This window comes from Coregonus lavaretus (assembly GCF_964263955.1).
Source record: "Coregonus lavaretus genome assembly, chromosome: 32".
NCBI lineage: Eukaryota > Metazoa > Chordata > Actinopteri > Salmoniformes > Salmonidae > Coregonus > Coregonus lavaretus.
In genome coordinates, this window is record NC_140019.1 from 19,954,638 (window position 1) to 19,974,687 (window position 20,050).

Sequence of the window (20,050 nt, forward strand, 5' to 3'; positions counted from 1 at the left end):
GTGCGCACAAAATGTACTTTTTAGTTTATGTTTTCATGTAACGATTAAAAATCTAATGTTCAATGTGTTTCTATCGCATTTTCAACTACTGATAGATTTGTCACAAACTGTTGTGTTTAATAGCAAATGTGCCTACTCTGGTCTTGGTATCTGCGCTCTAATAATAATAATAATAATATGCCATTTAGCAGACGCTTTTATCCAAAGCGACTTACAGTCATGCGTGCATACATTATTCGTTTTTTGTGTATGGGTGGTCCCGGGGATCGAACCCACTACCTTAGCGTTACAAGCGCCGTGCTCTACCAGCTGAGCTACAGAGGACCACGCCAACCTCTAGCCAACAGCTCCCAGATACAGTGCAGGTAGGCTAGTCTACATGATGAGATTATTATGGATAAGATTGAGAATATTTGTATTTGTCAAACGGCAGTCAAGCACCGATCATCATGTCACCAGACCCTCTATTTATTGGAAAGGAGCATCAAGCTCATCATGCACTTTCACCACTCTGTGAAGTTCATCATTTATTTAATCTGAATAGATAAATAGAATCTTCTCCAAACTCCAGCTGAAAGGTTCATGACATTGAGCTGTGTTTCAGGAAGAAGCGGCACACATTGGAACGGGGCAACACCATGCATCAACAGGACGTAGGCAATAATGACACTTTTAATGCTGAGGCAGTGCTGTATGTAACACAGTGACCTAAAAACGGACACACTCCCCTCCCCGCGTCACATCATCATCCCAAATAACAGATACAAAGACGATAACACAAGGGGACAACAAGAACAGAGGACAAACCCTTCCACGCAATTCGCTTGTACAAGATTGTGAAAGGAAAACAAACAGTGCTTCAAGAGGCCACTTTAGAGATATAATGTGTATAGATTGTATATACTGTGTGTGTGTGTGTGTGTGTATATACACACACACACACTGGGGCTGATTAGTACACGCTGTGGGTATTTCATAGGCTTTTTTAAGTACACGTTAAAATGTATTTTTTTTATACAGATACATTGGTTTTGCTACAGGGAAGTAACACTGCTTGTCACAGAGTTCAGAACGTTGCATCACTGCATGTCCATTGTTCCACTGGTCTTATTCTTGCACCAGTCACCATGGTGCATTACACTAGTCTCTGGAGGCAAGGCCATATTGAGGGAGATACAGGGCATGTCTGGACAGGTCCCACCAGTCAAAATGTCCTCTCCACTGTCCTTTAGGCAGCATAGTAAATACAATAGAGCCAACTGGTCCACCAGGGAAGAAACTTTTCCATTGCTGCCTTCACGGAGAAAGAGACCTTTCTTACTGCATGAGAGCCAAAGGAAGCTAAATTAAATGACGGTTTGCTAATCATATATACAGATGTATTGTGGGCTGCACTGACACGTGGTTTATTATTTCTAGCTCATTTCAAATGGAAGATAAGCCGGGATCCTGCAAAGTAAGACTTGAAAGGGTTTATTCCCCACTACCGCATCTAGAAACAGATTTCACAGAGTCAGTTGTTGAAAACAGTTGTTGAAATGAAAGTGTAAAGAAAGGACTTTACTGAATATCTAAACGGGGGGAGAAGAGAGGTCGAGTATCCCCCCCTCTTCTTTTTGACAGGCAATAGTACATTCTGCACTGGGAGATAGTATTTGATGTCATCATGTCATTGTCGATGTTCCACAGGTTAGTCAAGGTTGTCATCTAGGTTGTTGTGCCACTCCTAACCCCTCCCCCACACACACACACACACAATGGCTCGCTGGTGTGCAGGAAGGTACAAGGCCATCTGTCCCTTGGTCGGGGGGGGGGGGGGGGGGGGGGGGGGTCGAAACCCCGGCGATGACCCTCACGACTTGTCATCGTAGCGGTCGAGCGATGCCTGGGTGTCAGGTAGCTCCATCTCACAGACCACACTGCTTCGGGACAGGGAGTTCCGGTTAAAGAAGTGGCCACCTGCAAAGAAACATGGGAAGATGTCAATGTCAGTGACACCAAGAAACATGACATTTGCCAGTAAGATACCTATCTAGAAAAGCTGATGCCTAGCACCATAAACAAAGAAAAGGTATTATTTATACTTTATCATTTTGTCTTGGCATCTGTAAACGTTATTGCAGGAGACACTGGGATTGGACACCATCATGGAATTCACAGTTGAGTAATAGTGTGACCGTGGGTGAGGTCAAACTGAACAGTGACATTGAGGCAATTCCATCATAACAGAATGATGCTGTGACTCAGATTTTCCACTTTAAACGTATGCCAAAACAAAAACCAGTGATTGCAAAGTTAAACAAACCATGCATCTCTATGAACAAAGACTACTTTTTACAATTTCCACTGAACATTTTACAAAAACACATTTACTTGAAGAATAGCGCGGATGCAAAGTTTGGTAACAGAATTACCGTTTGTGCTGTTGGTGCCATCATTCTGTTACCAAACTTAGCATCTGCACTGTTCTTCAAGTAAATGTTTATGTATGTATTTTTGGGGGGAAAAAGTGCTAAAAGTCGTCATTGTGCATGGAGTTGTATGGTTTGTTTAACTTTGCAAACATTGGTTTTTATTTGGCATACATTTTAAAGTGGAAAAGAGTCTTGGCATCATTCTGTTACTGTGGAATTGCTCATTGTGAATCTTCAATGATCCTCAACATGATATTGTGATGGAACATTTTATGTTTGTACTTTTCTAATAACCAATTTCTGTGTTCTATTCATGTGATTTTCTAATAACCAATGTATGTGTTCATGTAAGTGACTGATTGAACGAACCATCACGATCAGTATCTGCAATTTGGCAGTACATCCAGAACCTTGTTTTGAATCAGTTTCAAGGTCTCACCTTAGAGAGAAGAAGCCTTGTGAGGTGTTATTGGTCGGTCACATGAATGAAGCAAACATTAATGATGAATTAATTATGAATGATGAATAAGCTAAATCATGCAAATATAACTTGTCTGTCTATAAGAGAACTAACGGGACTGCCCCGGGTGGAGCTCCTGATCGACAAGTGTACTTGGTGCATTGAGTTGGTTGGAAACCTCTCAAGCGCGCTGATAATAAAGAATGATTAATTTAAGATTTATTTCGAGTGTCCCTGTGTAGAACTTCCATGGCAATTTGGCGTCAACGAACAGGATGATTGATTCTGCCTGAATGCTAATGTTAGTGGCTTTCAGATAGCACTTTAATAATGCAATATCTTAGTAATTTCAAGAGGTAAATGCTATAATACAAGGTCACATGACGAACAGAGGGATTGAGCATTGGGACTGATATTTAATTAGAGCCCGCCATCTGGTGTTTGGGTTAGAGATAAGCTTTCTGTGGAACAATAGATAGTCGCCAGTGCTCACTGAACAAAAAACAGGCTGGAAGGGACACAGTAGGGACATTTGGGACAGATGTAAGAATAATTTAAATGACACGTTTTTTGACAATTTCCAATTATTATTACTCAATTCTATAGTTTGGGTAGCACCAGTGATTTAAGTAAGAAGGTAACGTCATCTAAAACAATCTGTTTCCATTATGTGGAACTGCGTCCAGAATTGAAGTAGATCCAAGTAAATGTTTTTAGTACTGAATATTGAGTTGATAAGCCAGCACCAACTTTTTGATGGTCCTAGCAGATTTGTTAAGCAACAGGTTTCATATTTTGACTAGTTTATGTCCCAGGGACAGTTTGTACAGAACTGTATGTCAATGCAACAGGTCAAAATGACAATGATTACGAGAGCATTAAACTCGATTAAGTTTATTTTCTTTCTTCCAGGACTGATGGAATGTCCGCTACCAAGTAAAAATAAAATAAAAAAAATAAATCAATGATTCTGTATCTCTCCCTTTGAAAGGCTTGTTATTGAAACGGTGTACTATACAGTATATTCGTACCCGGATCCAGCTGTTAATAGGAGCTACCAAATTAAGTAAGGCCTGGCCATTTTGTTTGTTTTTACCCTGCGATTTTTACCACACACACGCCAGTACCCACACACAACCCACCTTAATAAGAAATGTGCTGAAAAACCCAATGTAAACCTGATACACAAAATGTTTCAAATATCTTTAAATAATGTCTGAGGTACAGGGAAAAAACACTCAATGGGGTTGAACCTCTGAGCTCTGTTCTGACTTCCTGGTGAGGCCTGATTACCCTCACTAGAAAGACTAGAGACATTGGGTGAGATTTAAAATCGTCTATGTAAACACTAAATAATTACAAGAAGTTTATAATTCATCAATAGTCCTATGTGTGATTCGGAACAAGAGAAGGAGAGAGAGAGAGAGTGCTGCCCCTGAATGAGGGACACCTGTCTCTAGTCTATTTTACCATTACCTTATGGGTTACAATTAAGTTAAGATGGAGTCATCAATGGTTGTAATTCTAATTTTATTAGTTATTTTGATTTAACAGGCAGTGCTACCCAGTATGAAAAATTTATGCACTCACTAAAACTGTAAGTCGCTCTGGATAAGAGTGTCTGCTAAATGACTAAAATGTAAATGTAAATGTTGTAGTTTTTTTGGGGAATTACCGGTCCCCTGGGGCCCTTTGGTAAATATGCTAATTGGTTTTCTTCACATGCCTGCCAGTAAAAGGAAAAATATATGTTGGTAATGGCTGCCAGTTACTCCAAATGGATTGAAGTTTTCCCACATTGAGTGATATATGTGTATTGCTGTTATTGTTTTGTTTTGTTTGTTTTTGTCTTGCTTCAATAACAAATCTCACCAGATTGGGTCTGCTGGATGGTCGGGATTTCTCCCTAAGGATTAGCCCTCTGACTCCCTGATCCTGTAACTCTGCGGTGAGATCGCCAAGATGATAGGGGAGTATAAGCCAAAAATAAATACAAATAAAATGGTTTCAACTGTGTGTTGTTATTCTTTTTGACATTTGTCTTAGAAATCTGTATTAACAATATTGGTAGTAGTAGTAGTAGTAGTAGTAGTAATTTGTCATACAGTGAATATTTTTTCATTTATCATACAGTGAATATTTTGTCTGGATTTCCTGAATCAGAAATGCCCAAAACTATGTTCTGGTCTGTCCTCTCTCGAGGTTATGGCGAAGGTGACCACAGATGGTGTCTGGATGCATGGAAAGGATAATATGACCAAGAACAGTGTGAACCTCAACCCCCCCTAAATGTCTGAAGTAATTGCGACAATGGCTTCACTATGGCCCTTCACCACTTCTACCGTGAGACCTGAGTCCGAGCCAGCATCCTGTACACAGCATCCAGTCGAAGCTATCAACTGCTGGTGTACTGGTAGGAAAATGGACAAGACATAATGGACTATAAAGTACATTGGCGGCTCAGGTGAGAGACTTTGTCAAGGGCCATCCACTTTGAACATGTGCCATTTGGAAGACGAACTGAAACGCCAGAAGAATGAGTGCCGGGAGGGAGGGGGGTGGTCAACCGTGCCCGTAATTAATTTAGGCTTTTCCAAAAATGTTTATTTGGGGTATCAGGTTGATTGTAGAGGTCTGCACACTGCAAAATGTACAGTACTTTAGACTAGAAATGCATTGCGATACCAATCGGTCATTAACAAGCCACTCGCAACAAAAGCTCCAGCTGAAATGTAATTGCCAGAATCCATGAATGAAATTGTGTAATGAAGCATATGTGTAACTATATGAAGTGAAGGTCTTAAGTTAAAACGTTCTAGTGCAATGTTTTTACAAGTACAACCCGGAATGAAGGGTTTGAAAGTGTCTGTGGTTTTATGCGTTGATTTTGTTGACATATTACTTACTACTTTGATAGTAGATTGTAGCTTTATTACTAATGAAATTAGATTAACTCCTGTTAATACATTTTCTAATAACCAACTTCTGTGTTCTATTCATGTGCTTTTCTAATAACCAATTTATGTGTTCATGCAAGTGACTGACTGAACGAATCCTCACGATCAGTATCTGCAATTCGGCAGTACGCCCAGAACCTTGTTTTGAGAAAGGAATACCTCAGTTTCAAGGTCTCAGCTTAGAGAGAAGAAGCCTCATGGAGGTATTAGTCTGTCACATGCATGACCCAATATTGGTCGGGTACATGAATAAACAAACGCTAATGATGAATTAATTATGAATGATGAATAAGCTAAATCATGCAAATATACAGTACCAGTCAAAAGTTTGGACACACCTACTCAATACAAGGTTTTACTTTATTTTTACATTGTAGAATAATAGTCATCAAAACTATGAAATAACACATATGGAATTGTTTAACACCAAAAAAAGTGTTAAACAAATCAAAATATATTTTAGATTTTAGATTCTTCAAAGTAGCTGCCCTTTGCCTTGATGACAGCTTTGCACACGCTTGGCATTCTCTCAACCAGATTCATGAGGAATGCTTTTCCAACAGTCTTGAAGGAGTTCCCAAATATGCTGAGCACTTGTTGGCTGCTTTTCCTTCACTCTGCGGTCCAACTCATCCCAAACCATCTCAACTAGGTTGAGGTCGTGTGATTGTGGAGGCCAGGTCATCTGATGCAGCACTCCATCACTCTCCTTCATGGTCAAATAGCCCTTACACAGCCTGGAGGTGTGTTTTGGGTCATTGTCCTGTTGAAAAACAAATGATAGTCCCATTAAGCGCAAACCAGATGGGATGGCGTATCGCTGCAGAACGCTATGGTAGCCATGCTGGTTAAGTGTGCCTTGAATTCTAAATAAATCACTGACAGTGTCACCAGCAAAGCACCCCCACACCATCACACCTCCTCCTCCATGCTTCATGGTTGGAACTACATATGCAGAAATTATCCGTTCACCTACTCTGCGTCTCACAAAGACACGCGGTTGGAACCAAATATCTCAAATTTGGACTCATCAGACCAAAGGACAGATTTCCACCGGTCTAATGTCCATTGCTCATGTTTCTTGGCCCAAGCAAGTCTCTTCTTCTCATTGGTGTCCTTTAGTAGTGGTTTCTTTGCAGCAATTCGACCATGAAGGCCAGATTCACGCAGTCTCCTCTGAACAGTTGATGTTGAGATGGGACTGTTACTTGAACTCTGTGAAGCATTTATTTGGGCTGCAATCTGAGGTGCAGTTAACTCTAATGAACTTATCCTCTACAGCAGAGGTAACTCTGGGTATTCCTTTTCTGTGGCGGTCCTCATGAGAGCCAGTTTCATCATAGCGCTTGATGGTTTTTGCGACTGCACTTGAAGAAACGTTCAAAGTTCTTGACATTTTCCGGATTGACTGACCTTCATGTCTTAAAGTAATGATGGACTGTCGTTTATCTTTGCTTATTTTAGCTGTTCTTGCTATAATATGGAATATCTTCTGTATACCACCCCTACCTTGTCACAACACAAGTGATTGGCTCAAATGCATTAAGGAAAGAAATTCCACAAATTAACTTTTAACAAGGCACACCTGTTAATTGAAATGCATTCCAGGTGACTACCTCGTGAAGCTGGTTGAGAGAATGCCAAGAGTGTGCAAAGCTGTCATCAAGGCAAAGGGTGGCTACTTTGAAGAATCTCAAATATAAAAATATATTTTGATTTGTTTTACACTTTCTTCCATATGTGTTATGGGGTCCCCGGGTGGAGCTCCTGATCGACATATGTACTTGGTACATTGAATTGGTTGGAACCTCTCCAGCACGCTGATAATATATAATTATTCATTTAAGATTGACTTCGAGTGTCCCTGTGTAAAATTTCCACGACACTATACAACCTCAAGTCAAGAGAGTGATACATGGAAGATCACCCAGACCACCCTTTGAATCATAAAAATCATCAATATCATTCAGGCCAGCCTGAATAAGAGCTAAGCAGAGTTTTGTGGAGGTTGTGACCTGACACCATTCTGGATGTGGGAGGCTAGACCTGTACTGTATCGCTAAGAAATAGTGCCACCTACTGGGGATAGTGTTGCATCACGGACAAATACACTGAGTATACCAAACATTAGGAACACCTTCCTTACATTGAGTTACACCCTCCCCCGCCTTTTGCCCCCAGAACAGCCTCAATTCGTCGGGGCATAGACTCTACAAGGTGTCGAAAGCATTCTACAAGGATGCTGGCCCACTCCAATGCTTCCCACAGTTGTGTCAAGTTGGCTGGATGTCCTTTGGGTGGTGGACTATTCCTGACACACACAGGAAACTGTTGAGCGTTGCAGTTCTTGATACAAACCGGTGTGCCTGGCACCTACTACCATACCCTGTTCAAAGGCACTTAAATCCATGTCTCAATTGTCTCAAGGCTTAAAAATAATTATTTAACCTGTCTCCTCCCTTTCATCTACACTGACTGAAGTGGATTTAACAAGTGACATCAATAAGGGATCATAGCTTTCACCTGGATTCACCTGGTCAGTCTATCATGGAAAGAGCAGGTGTTCCTAATGTTTTGTATTCTTAGTGTATTTTCAAGTTAAGGTCATGGATGAGCAAAGAAGAACATGAGACTTCAACCTTCTGTAGCGAGATGTGTCTGGTTTGGGAGCACAATAATTATTCTGTCTTTCATTAAATATAGAAACACACACATTTACGTCATTTAGCAGACGCTCTTATCCAGAGCGAATTACAGGAGCCATTAGGGTTAAGTGCCTTGCTCAAGGGCACGTAGACAGATTTTTCACCTAGTCGGCCTGGGGATTAGAACAATGCTCTTAACCACTAAGCTACCTGCCGCCCCACACACACACACACACACACACACACACACACACACACACACACACACACACACACACACACAGGGTATTGATTACAAAAGAGAATATAAATCAAAGTACAAGTAAAAAGGAGGGATGGTTTAATGTCTCAAAGCGCTTTGCCCTATTACAACCACTAAAAACAATACAGCCAGGTTCAGCCAGTACAGTAGTAAAAGTTTACAAATGCAATACAGAAACATATGGCAAAAGAAGGCAACGTTGCCATGAGGCTCCGGCAGAGAAAGCGTTTAGAGGGGCAATATGGTGATAATCTTCACTCCTCCCACTCCAGGCTGGAAGAGAAGGAAGAGGAAATTAATGATGTTTAGAAAAGAACGTAGCAGAAGAAAAACAGAGCATTAAAAGGCACGTAGGAACAGAGAAGGGGAATGTAATTGATCTGAACATAAAAAATACTTGTAATCTTTTAAACCATGATGTTCTCTTGTGTAAGGCACTTAGCAGTTTGTCTGAGTGGGGATGGATGGAGGCTTCCGTGTAACTTTATACAGTAGCCCTGTTAGTTTCATTACTTTTCAAACTCTCTCTGTATCAGATACATGCCAGTACCCATGTCAACTGTACTTGACTTCAGTACACATATACTGTACAGTATGAGACAATTGTGCTGTTAAACTATTTCGATTGTTGTTTGCTGCGATCCAAGTTTAGTAAATTAATGGAAATGGAAGTTTGCCACATCTGAATAATAGTCTCAGATTGTTTTGCATCTGTCTGGTCTGTATCCAAACTCCATTGTCTTGGCAATGGTTCAAAGTAGTCTGAGTTGAGCCAATTTTCCAATATCCACAAATCAAGAAGTATAGGACTGAATTCTGGCTTAGTTAAGTAGAAATTAAATAGACAACAATAATCTATGACTCAAGCTTTATCAATAGTCTTCTGGACTATCCACAGTTCAGGACCACATGAAACCAAATCTTGATTGAAATGTAACTAAGGAGTAGAAACATTTAATTTATTTAATTCTGGAAGTGTACGGTGGTACTCACTCAGGGCTGGAGAAGCTGGCTGTGGCCTTGATGATCATGAAGCACAGTGTGAGAGTGCTGAGAAGGCCGAAGCTGCCGATTATAAACCACTCCTCTGTCAATAAAAGGAAAGGGGGGGGGGGGGGGGGGGTGGTGGTCACTGCAGCCCAACATGCATTGGGTTAAAAACCGACGAGGCCAAACAGGAATACACAAAATATCTTTATTCTCTTTGAAAACCAGCAGTAAAGTCAGGAAAACGAAGAGACGAGGAGATGAAGAGAAGACGTCCTTAAGATCCAGATAAATATCCAGAAGAGGAGAGCCACACGGACAGAGGCAGGAGAAAGGAGAGACATTCACCAGGACAAGCTTGAAGACAGGAGAGAAAGACCTGGAAGCATGGGCATAGCGTAAAGACAGTGGTATGCACACACAGACACACAAGCATGACCTCAACGCACGCACACACACACAAGCACACACACAAAAGCAAAAAAAGACTCACAAACACATCCACACAGCACACGCATCCACATAGCACACGCATCCACACAGCACACACCAACGGCGACAAAAAGAGAAACCGAGGCACATCTAGGTCCATCTATACTGCATTTATAGCACTGACTTAACGTGCAGTCTCTTTAAATTTAGCAAAGTCAAGTAAAACAGTCCACATTGAAAGAGAGCAGGCCGTACACTATAGGAGCCCTTTGAGGTTTACCAGAAATGAGAGGAACCTGGGCCACATGATCAAACAGCAGAAATTGGGTGGATTTATATAAGAAAGGCTTCAATTAATTTATGGAAGTAGGCCTATCCTGAAACAGGTTTAGGTACCAAGAGTTATCTAACAACTCTTATTCACTATTATTCAACTATTATTCCGATTTGGAACTATTCACACGGATTAGCTATTCATTCAAATTGCTGTATGCATTACTGAATTACAATTACTAGCTATAAGTGAAAGAATGGTAAACAAGTAGTAGTATTGTCTTAATAACTGCAGTGCATGTTCTTATTTTTTGCTGCAGTGCTGTGAAATCACCTTTTTTCCCCTTCATATATAGTTATGCACAGTAAAACAGAGAGTGGTTCAAGAGGTCATCTTAGGTCAGTTGTGCATTTTGCCTTCTCACGGTTGGGGCTAGGATCAGAGTTGGATAGGGATTATGGATTAAACAGACAGTGGCAGCGGGGAGAAGCAGTGTGATTTACAAGAGACAAGTCTCTGGGGGGTGTGTGTGTGTCCAAGGTCAAGGGAAAGTGTGAAAGGAGACTGAAATCTAAATGCAGAGTCATTGTAGAGGATTGCAAACTCACAAGGACAAAGAGAGACAGAGAAAGAGAGAGAGAGAGAGAGAGAGGTTGTCGGTGTGATCCTTTTAAAAGTGGTAGTATTTTTGCTGACAGAACAGAACACCCCTAATCTCACTTTTAGTGAAGGGAGGGGTAAAGGGGTATGGAGGGATTTATGATATATCTTTTGAGTGAGTGTGAGTGTGTGTGAGTGAGTGTGCGTGTGTATGTCAAGTCAATAGGGTCTGCAGCTCCAGTTAATCCTTTGGTACTTCAGCTATTTAGTTTAAAACAATTATTATTTTGCCTTTAGTTTAGAGTTTTGCCTTACCTAATTTAAATAGCATAACAAGATAATTTGTTTTCATTGTTTAGAGGTCAATTCCTTTACTAAGTTTGTAAACTATGAAAAGGCTACATTTGATTTATTCCTATGTTCAGACAGAGCTTACATAATAATTATAATAATATACATTTGGTGGATGTTTATATTTGTCCCATTTTACACAGATACAAGTGTGTATTATACACATGTGTGAATTGGACATTTGTTTTTTGCATATCCCAACTCTCCCTGAGACACCCTCGGAGAGTGGGGTTATGGCCAGGGTCTGCCATTATCAACGGTGACCCTGGAGCAATTAGTGTTAAGTGAAGTGCCTTGCTCAAGGGCATATCGGCAGACTTTTCACCTTGCCAGCTCAGGGATTTGAACTAGCGACCTTTCAGTTACTTGCCCAACACGCTAACCACTAGGCTAACTGCCGTCCTGATTTGCAAGGATCAAATAAAACTGTGAGAAACTCTGATTTTATAATGCTGAATGTAACCTTTCATATCAATAAAGTCAATTGAAATAAAACCAAAACTTAAGTTGAAGACAAGAAAGGATGTCCGAGGTGGAAGCTACTTACTGGTGACGGAGATGTTGATCTCTCCGGTGCGGGGGGTGAGCTCTCCGCTCTCTGAGGGGATCTGGGGTCCAGTGCCGGGGTGGCCTTGCTGCAGGGGCTCCAGGCTGATGGACGTCTCACTGGACAGGTCCACCAGGGCCGTCCGCTGGCTTGCCATCGTCTGGCTGCGCCCTATCCTATGGTCCATGTCGAAGCCGACGTTGTCCACGCACGGCAGGTTAGGCTAAAGGGGGGAGGGGGGTAACGACAAGGGTTAGAGGAATGTTATGGCTAGTGGTTAAACACAAGGGTTAGAGGAATGTTATGGCTAGTGGTTAAATACAAGGGTTAGAGGAATGTTATGGCTAGTGGTTAAACACAAGGGTTAGAGGAATGTTATGGCTAGTGGTTAAATACAAGGGTTAGAGGAATGTTATGGCTAGTGGTTAAACACAAGGGTTAGAGGAATGTTATGGCTAGTGGTTAGACACAAGGGTTGGAGGAATGTTATGGCTAGTGGTTAAACGCAAGGGTTTGAGGAATGGTATGGCTAGTGGTTAAACACAAGGGTTGGAGGAATGTTATGGCTAGTGGTTAAACACAAGGGTTGGAGGAATGTTATAGCTAGTGGTTAAACACAAGGGTTGGAGGAATGTTATGGCTAGTGGTTAAACACAAGGGTTGGAGGAATGTTATGGCTAGTGGTTAAACACAAGGGTTGGAGGAATGTTATGGCTAGTGGTTAAAGTCTAATTTGTGTCGTATTAACTTTGGCCAATGTTAGGTCATGCTAGAAAGAACGGAGGCATGGTACGTTTTTGTAACAGCTGGGATTTTCTACATTCTGATCGCTGACCCTGATTTTGACCATGACCTTAACATGAACACTTGACTTCAGAGCAAATAGCTCTTGTAGCAGCTCATCAGATGTGATGATAACACTTTAGTCCTGGTTTGACTAGTTTCTGGTGTCTGAGCAATAGTTCCATAAATTGCCAGCAGGGGGAATACTAGGACTATGGATGAGGTCATATACAGCTGGCATAAACAGATGGTTACGCAATTGCCTGGGCCATGTTCAGTTGCCGAACATTTTTTTACATTGCAGATAGAAATGCCATGAATAGAGCTGATGTGATTCCTTATTCTACATGTCAGAGAGGCATGTTTGTTCTACATAGCCTATTTCTATCTGAACGTTCCAAAACGTTGCATCCTACTGAACGCGCCCCAGGATGAACATGGTCTGTCACAATGATGTGGAGCAGCATGTGAAGGGCAATCTGGGGAAATAATGTCTTAATCTACAACACAAGACAGGTTTTGTTGTATTCTACTGTTAATCAACATAAACATGTAAATGTAGATAATGACAATATATTAAGGCAATCTTTTTCCTCTCATTATTTGGGTCAAGAGTCGTTTGTGAAGTTGATCACAATTTTCTTTATGAGTACTGGCGTTGCCGGATAACATTGGCAAACTGACTTCCAACACATTTCTACTGATAAGGCATTGAGATATTGACTACACTAATACTCACCATGATTCCCAGAGCTTTGAGAATGTTCAGTTTACACATGGGGCAGGTACAGTGCTCATTCAGCCAGGGGTCCACACACAGCTTATGGAAGACATGTCTGTGCAGAGAGAAAGAGAAACAAAGAACACGGTTGAAGAGCAGGAACCCACCTCCACAAACAAGCCCCAAAATGGCCTACATGGGGCTCTTCAAAGTCAGCCTTGGCCCATTTACGTCCTGCGATTGCACAATGTTTGAGCTGACAAGGAGGGCCTGGAGTATGAAAGCGGAAATGGTAACACTTTATATTAAGGTCCCTTAATAAACAATTTATAAGCAGTTTGTAAAGAGTTTACTTACCATTTATGAATCATTATTCCTACATTTGTAAATGTCAATAAGCAATCTCTAAAGTCATGTCTGCATTTATAAACTCTATTTTAATTAAACTGCCTTTCTCGATAGCATGCTAGGCTAGCTTATGCTGAAGATAAGCTAGCCTAGCATGCTGATGAAAAAAATCAGTTTAATTAAATAGTGTTTATAAATAAAATGTATAAATGTTGTCCCCAGGAAGGGTAACTGGTGCTTCAGCAACAGCTAATGGGGATTCTAAAATAAAAAATAATCAAAAGACTCTTAAGAGATTATTGACATTTATAAATGTAGGAACAATGATTCAACAATGGTAAGTAAACTCTTTACAAACTGTTTATAAATGGTTTATTAAGGGACTTCAATACAAAGTGTTACCGAAACAAGTCGCGCTTTACAGACACAGTGATCATTGTGGCGCAACTTGGACAAGGTTTACATTGTCTGTCCGTCATGACAAAAGACAGCCATTGTAGATCTGAGAGAAACTTCATCATGTTTGAAATAGTGGTCTGCTCCCTATTACTATATGATGCCGGACGGCCAGTTTCAATGCACTTCAAAAGGACCATTAGGAACAGATTTACAGTATCTTCTCTTGCCTACCTCATAACATATCACTAACCATAACTGCTTGATGGCTTTATCAAAGGCATGGTGCATTAAACATCCTTATGATGAGCATCCATAAAACAATACAAGGCCCCATTACATTATTGCTAAAGAACAATTCCTTAAGTGCGAGTACCAGCCATGCATAATAGAAAATACTTAGCCGCCAATACCTAAGAACAAACATAAAAGTGCACGTTGATTCTGTTAAGTGCCTGTCTAACATGGCCTGGCATTTCCTGGGCATGTTATGTTCCTTATTGAAGCCCCTTGCAGCGGGGGCACCAGGCCTCTACCACTGCTTTACTTTATTTCAAGGGGGGCACAGAAAACAAGGGCTCCATACATTAATGATGAGTCTGTTAACCATACAATGGCTTGGGGAGAAAGTCAGTGTGCAGTAAGAAGCAGTGCTACAAGAGAGGGACTTTTGGATAAGCTGTGGTTGTAGTGAGACTTGGATAAGTGTGTGTGTGTCAATAAGCTTTGATTGTGTGTGTGTTTGTTTTTTCATTTAATTTTTTTATTTCACCAGGTAAGCCAGTTGAGAACAAGTTCTCATTTACAACTGCGACCTGGCCAAGATAAAGCAAAGCAGTGCAATAAAAACAACAACAGAGTTACATATGGGGTAAAACAAAACATAAAGTCAAAAATACAACAGAAAATATATATACAGTGTGTGCAAATGTAGCAAGTTATGGAGGTAAGGCAATAAATAGGCTATAGTGCAAAAATAATTACAATTAGTATTAACACTGGAATGATAGATGTGCAAGAGATGATGTGCAAATAGAGATACTGGGGTGCAAATGAGCAAAATAAATAACAATATGGGGATGAGGTAGTTGGGTGGGCTAATTTCAGATGGGCTGTGTGTGTGTGTGTGTAACCAGTGTGATAGTGTTTGGGAATGTGTCAAAGGGTGAGCTTGTGTTGTAGTTTGTATGATTGTTTTACAGTGTGAATGTGTGTGTGTATATGTATGCTATAAGTGAGAAACTCCAGTCAGGGAAAGATTCCGCTCAGAGTATTTGCCTGCATCCCAGGATGCACCCTATTCCCTATGTAGTGCACACATTTTGACCAGGCCCATTGGGCTCTGGTCAAATGTAGTGCACTATATAGGGAATAGGGTGCCATATCAAATGCACTCTTTCTTAGAGCAGAGTAAAAACAGAGAAAGAAATGACAGCCGGACAGACACCTATTAGATACTATAACAGATGCCTTCACAGAACAACAACAACATACCAAGATAATTATGTTTGTTGTTCCTGTCTTGGTTGGTATGTTTGGTTTATCCAGATGGCATTTGTTACAGCATCTAAAATATTTGTCCACATGCCTACCTGCCTGCCTGTCTATCTGTCCATCCAAGTCTGACCAGGAAATCGTCCCTCCATTGACAAGACACTGTCCTATAGACTGATATTAAATGTAAAGAGACAAATTGAATGGCCGAGGGCAGGTCAAGTGTACTCCATTACTTCAATGCTTTTAGTTATTGATTGGGGATAGCAGCGTGTACTTAAGGGAGGCACCAGAGGGGTTGGTGTTGAGAGATACAGTATGAACACACGTGATCAGGACCGATAAACTCCACTCTACATAAACAGCCCTGTTCACTCCTCCTCTCTCTCTGCCTTTCCCTTGTTTCCTATTGTTTGTCCTCATGTCATCCCTCTCTTTCTTCGTTCTTGCTCTCCCTCTCTTCATTCTCTCTCTCTCCACCAAGTCTGTGTGGATAATCCATGTGTTTGCCATCAGGATCAAGTCTTAGGTTCCGGCTCCTCTACTAAACTACAAACACTACAAGGATGCCAAGAAAATATATTTGTGCATCTTGGTGTCATTGCAGTATGCCCTAAAAACACATATCTGATGAAGGGCACAAACCAAAGGTACATTTTGAACTACTAACATGACCAGTCGACTGCACAGGTTACTTCAAATTAGCCTACCTTTGGATTGCAGACAGAAATGAGCTCTTTAGGTAGCCTAACTCTGACACTTACAGTTCTAGTCAAAAGTTTGGACACACCTACTCATTCTAGGGTTTTTCTTTATTTTTACTATTTTCTACATTGTAGAATAATAGTGAAGACATCAAAACTATGAAATAACACATATGGAATCATGTAATAACCAAAAATGTGTTAACCTCTACAGGATCGGTGTCCCTTATAAGGGATGGTTGCTGCTCAATATGCGATATGTGACTAGAATGGTGTTGTAAACAGACAACTTTCTGGGACATAGACATATCTTATATGGGCAGAAAGCTTAAATTATTGTAATTCTAACTGCATTGTCCAATTTACAGTAGCTATTACAGCAAAAAAAATACCAAAATAGTGCACAACAAAACACTTATCACGGCAACTGGTTTGGTACATTCACCTCTGAAGGTAAATAATGTACTTACATTCAGTAATCTTGATCTGATTTGTAAACCGGGGGGGCCCAGAGATAAAATGTAGTGTAGTTTTGTTTGAAAAATCAATTTTTATATTCGAATGTAGGAACTGGGTTCTACTGTTTGACCTCTGGATCCACACCCACCCCGCCCGGCCATCTAGATGTGACGGTTAGCGTCTTTTCTGTAGGGAAGCTAATGATCCATCTTGTATGACATTCCTGGGAGTGTGCAAACTAAAATGTTGTATTACCATAGCATTTTTTGTATGTTCTCTATAGTTATGTACTTGAAAACCAATTCGGCACATTTGGGAAAACTCCTGGCAGACTTGATACAACATATTGTGTAGTGATGTAATTCTTCACTGAATCAGTCTGAAACTTTGCACACACACTGCTGCCATCTAGTGGACAACATAAATTAAATCTAGAATCCTATATCACTGTCTGGCCTTTCTCTAGCATTTCAAAGATGATGCAACAAAAAATAATAATCGAAAATGCATGTTTTTTGTTTGTATTATCTTTTACCAGATCTAATGTGTTATATTCTCCTACATTAATTTGACATTTCCACAAACTTCAAAGTGTTTCCTTTCAAATTATATCAAGAATATGCATATCCTTGCTTCAGGTCCTGAGCTACAGGCAGTTAGATTTGGGTATGTCATTGTAGGTGAACATTTAAAAAAAGGATCCGATCATTAAGAGGAAAAACAGCTTCTATCTTAAGGCCATCAGACTGTTAAATAGCCATCACTAGCCAATTAACAGGTGTGCCTTGTTAAAAGTTAATTTGTGGAATTTCTTTCCTTCTTAATGCGCTTGAGCCAATAAGTTGTGTTGTGACAAGGTAGGGGTGGAATCCAGAAGATAGCCCTATTTGGTAAAAGACCAAGTCCATATTATGGCAAGAACAGCTCAAATAAGCAAAGAGACATTAACAATTCAAGAACTTTGAAAGTTTCTTCAAGTGCAGTCGCAAAAACCATCAAGCGCTATGATGAAACCGGCTCTCATGAGGACCGCCACAGGAAAGGAAGACCCAGAGTTACCTCTGCTGCAGAGGATAAGTTCATTAGAGTTACCAGCCTCAGAAATTGCAGCCCAAATAAATGCTTCACAGAGTTCAGGTAACAGACACATCTCAACATCAACTGTTCAGAGCAGTCGACAAAGATAAGTGGGAACGGTTGACGGCTCAGCTGCGAAGGGCGGGGCACGCGTAAACAAGATGGCGTATTGAATAGAAATCGGTACAAAACACCTCAAGATAAAAACATAATATTCAAAATCAGTAAGTTAGACTAAATATTAGCATTTCATATATTCGCAGTTAATATAATTCAATCTGGATAATAACAGAAATAAGATCATAAGGCTAGAGAAATATATCGACAAATATTACTACAACAAGCAACACCCAAACATGACTGAAGACAAGCGTGGAGAGCCGATCCCCAAAAGGAAACGCGACTCATCGACAGATACAGATGATATATGCTTTTCACCACTGGGTATGGTAAGTGTGGAAAGCGACCTGTTGAAGTCGATAAATGACAAATTGGGCATATTAGAATTGGTTAGTAAAGACGTAAAAGAGTTGAAAGCGAGTCTTCAAATGAGTGACGAAAAAGCTTTGGTAATGGAGAAAGAAACCAAAGAAATAAAAGTGACAGTCTCTAAAATGGAAACGGACGTTAGGGAATTAAAAAAGGAGAACAATCTTCTGAGAGAAGCTTTACTAGACATCCAAACTAGATCGATGAGGGAAAATCTAGTACTTACGGGTATTCAGGAAAAGGAGGGAGAAATAACAGAGAATATTATGAAGGACTTCCTGCATACAGCGCTACAAATCCCACTCGAGGCTGTCGATAAAATCCAACTCGAACGTGTACATCGTTTCGGAAAAAGAGGACAGAAATATGAGCGCCCAATCGTTGCCAAATTTGCTTTTTTTAAGGACAAAGCTATGGTGAAAAGCCTGGGAAAAAGACTTGCTGGCACGAAAATAGGCATGAATGATCAGTTCCCGAAGGAGATTGTAGAAAGGCGCAAAGTTCTGTATCCAATCTTCAAGGAAAACAGATTAAAAGGGAAACGTGTTGCACTAGTGGTGGATAAAGTATATATTGACAACCAAATGTTCAGAGACACAAAGACTACTCCATGGCTATTCTAAAAGTTGTAATAGAGGAGTCAAATATTGGAGCACCTGATACTAGCAATGATAGGGATTGTAATATTAAATAACATTTATAGTAAGTATAGTATTTTATAAATGGATAAAACGATATAACAAGCAGAATAATACATCTTTATATACAAATAATTAGAACATGGATTTTTTGGCGGGAGGTTGTTGTTTTGGCGGATGGTTGTTGTGGTTGGTCCTGTGTTCTCTCTGGCGTCCTTTCCCCCTTGCAGCAGATGTGGATGCGGGTGCGTTTGCACGCTCGGCCCATTTCTTCCGCAGTCAACCATGTGGTGTGCATTTTTGTGTTTGAAAAGGTGCGGCGTTAAGTGAGTGAGAGGGGAAATGGTTGCATATCCCAGAGCCGACCGGGGGTCTATGAACAGGGGTAGTGAGAGAGAGAGCTTTCAATTTTGTGTAGATGAGGGATATACATTTTTAAATATAGTATACATCTAATCTAATTATTAATTGTCCTATCATGATGGAAAGATCCCTAACCCTATAACCTGGACACCCACCTGAGCGACCCATACACCAAAGAGAAGTTCCCATCTATTTTATGGACCTGCTGTGAATATGCAGCCTAAACAGAGAAATAAATGCGGTCAGAGACCTACTTGAGCAGCACCGCCCCCTCAAGATTCTGAGCCTGCCTGGCAGGGTTGGTCCTACAAAGCCAGAGCCCCCTGATGGGAGAGCATAATATACAAGGAAATTCTCAAAGCTGCTAATGAGAACCTTGACGACCTTTTACCTAGCCGGTGGGGATTCCGGTGGGGTACGCCCACCCAGGTAGTGGCAGTGCTGGCAACACTGGCTGCAGTAACCCATGGGGAGGGGGTCACACTCGGACAATCAGAGAGGGGGTTTATCATTGTGGCCCAGGTGGCACAAAATAATCAAAGGTCTGACCGCATGGAGATGCTTGGGAAAATGGTTACAACAGGGGATCAGAGTGTTTGTGTCTCAGGTGAAGAGGGTGGATCTGATCTCCATCACCTAGGACTTGACA

At 40.8% G+C, this 20,050-nt stretch overlaps 1 protein-coding gene across 6 annotated transcripts in view; it reads right to left on the minus strand.

Moving 5' to 3' along the window:
- Positions 1-654: 654 nt before the first annotated feature.
- The window catches only part of LOC311107871 (E3 ubiquitin-protein ligase RNF130-like), a 96,084-nt gene continuing 76,688 nt past the window's right edge, over positions 655-20,050 (minus strand). For 3 of the 6 annotated variants that reach the window (XM_084150445.1, XM_084150447.1, XM_084150444.1), the window contains exons 7-10: positions 13,452-13,548; positions 11,930-12,152; positions 9,732-9,825; positions 8,794-9,011 (exon numbers count right to left, since the gene is read on the minus strand). In XM_084150445.1, the coding sequence (XP_084006571.1) occupies positions 8,993-9,011; positions 9,732-9,825; positions 11,930-12,152; positions 13,452-13,548 (433 nt within the window). In that variant the 3' untranslated portion in view covers positions 8,794-8,992. Of the gene's footprint in view, positions 1,960-6,299; positions 6,595-8,793; positions 9,012-9,731; positions 9,826-11,929; positions 12,153-13,451; positions 13,549-20,050 lie in introns of those variants that run through there. The other 3 variants (XM_084150448.1, XM_084150446.1, XM_084150449.1) reach the window with 2 other exon arrangements.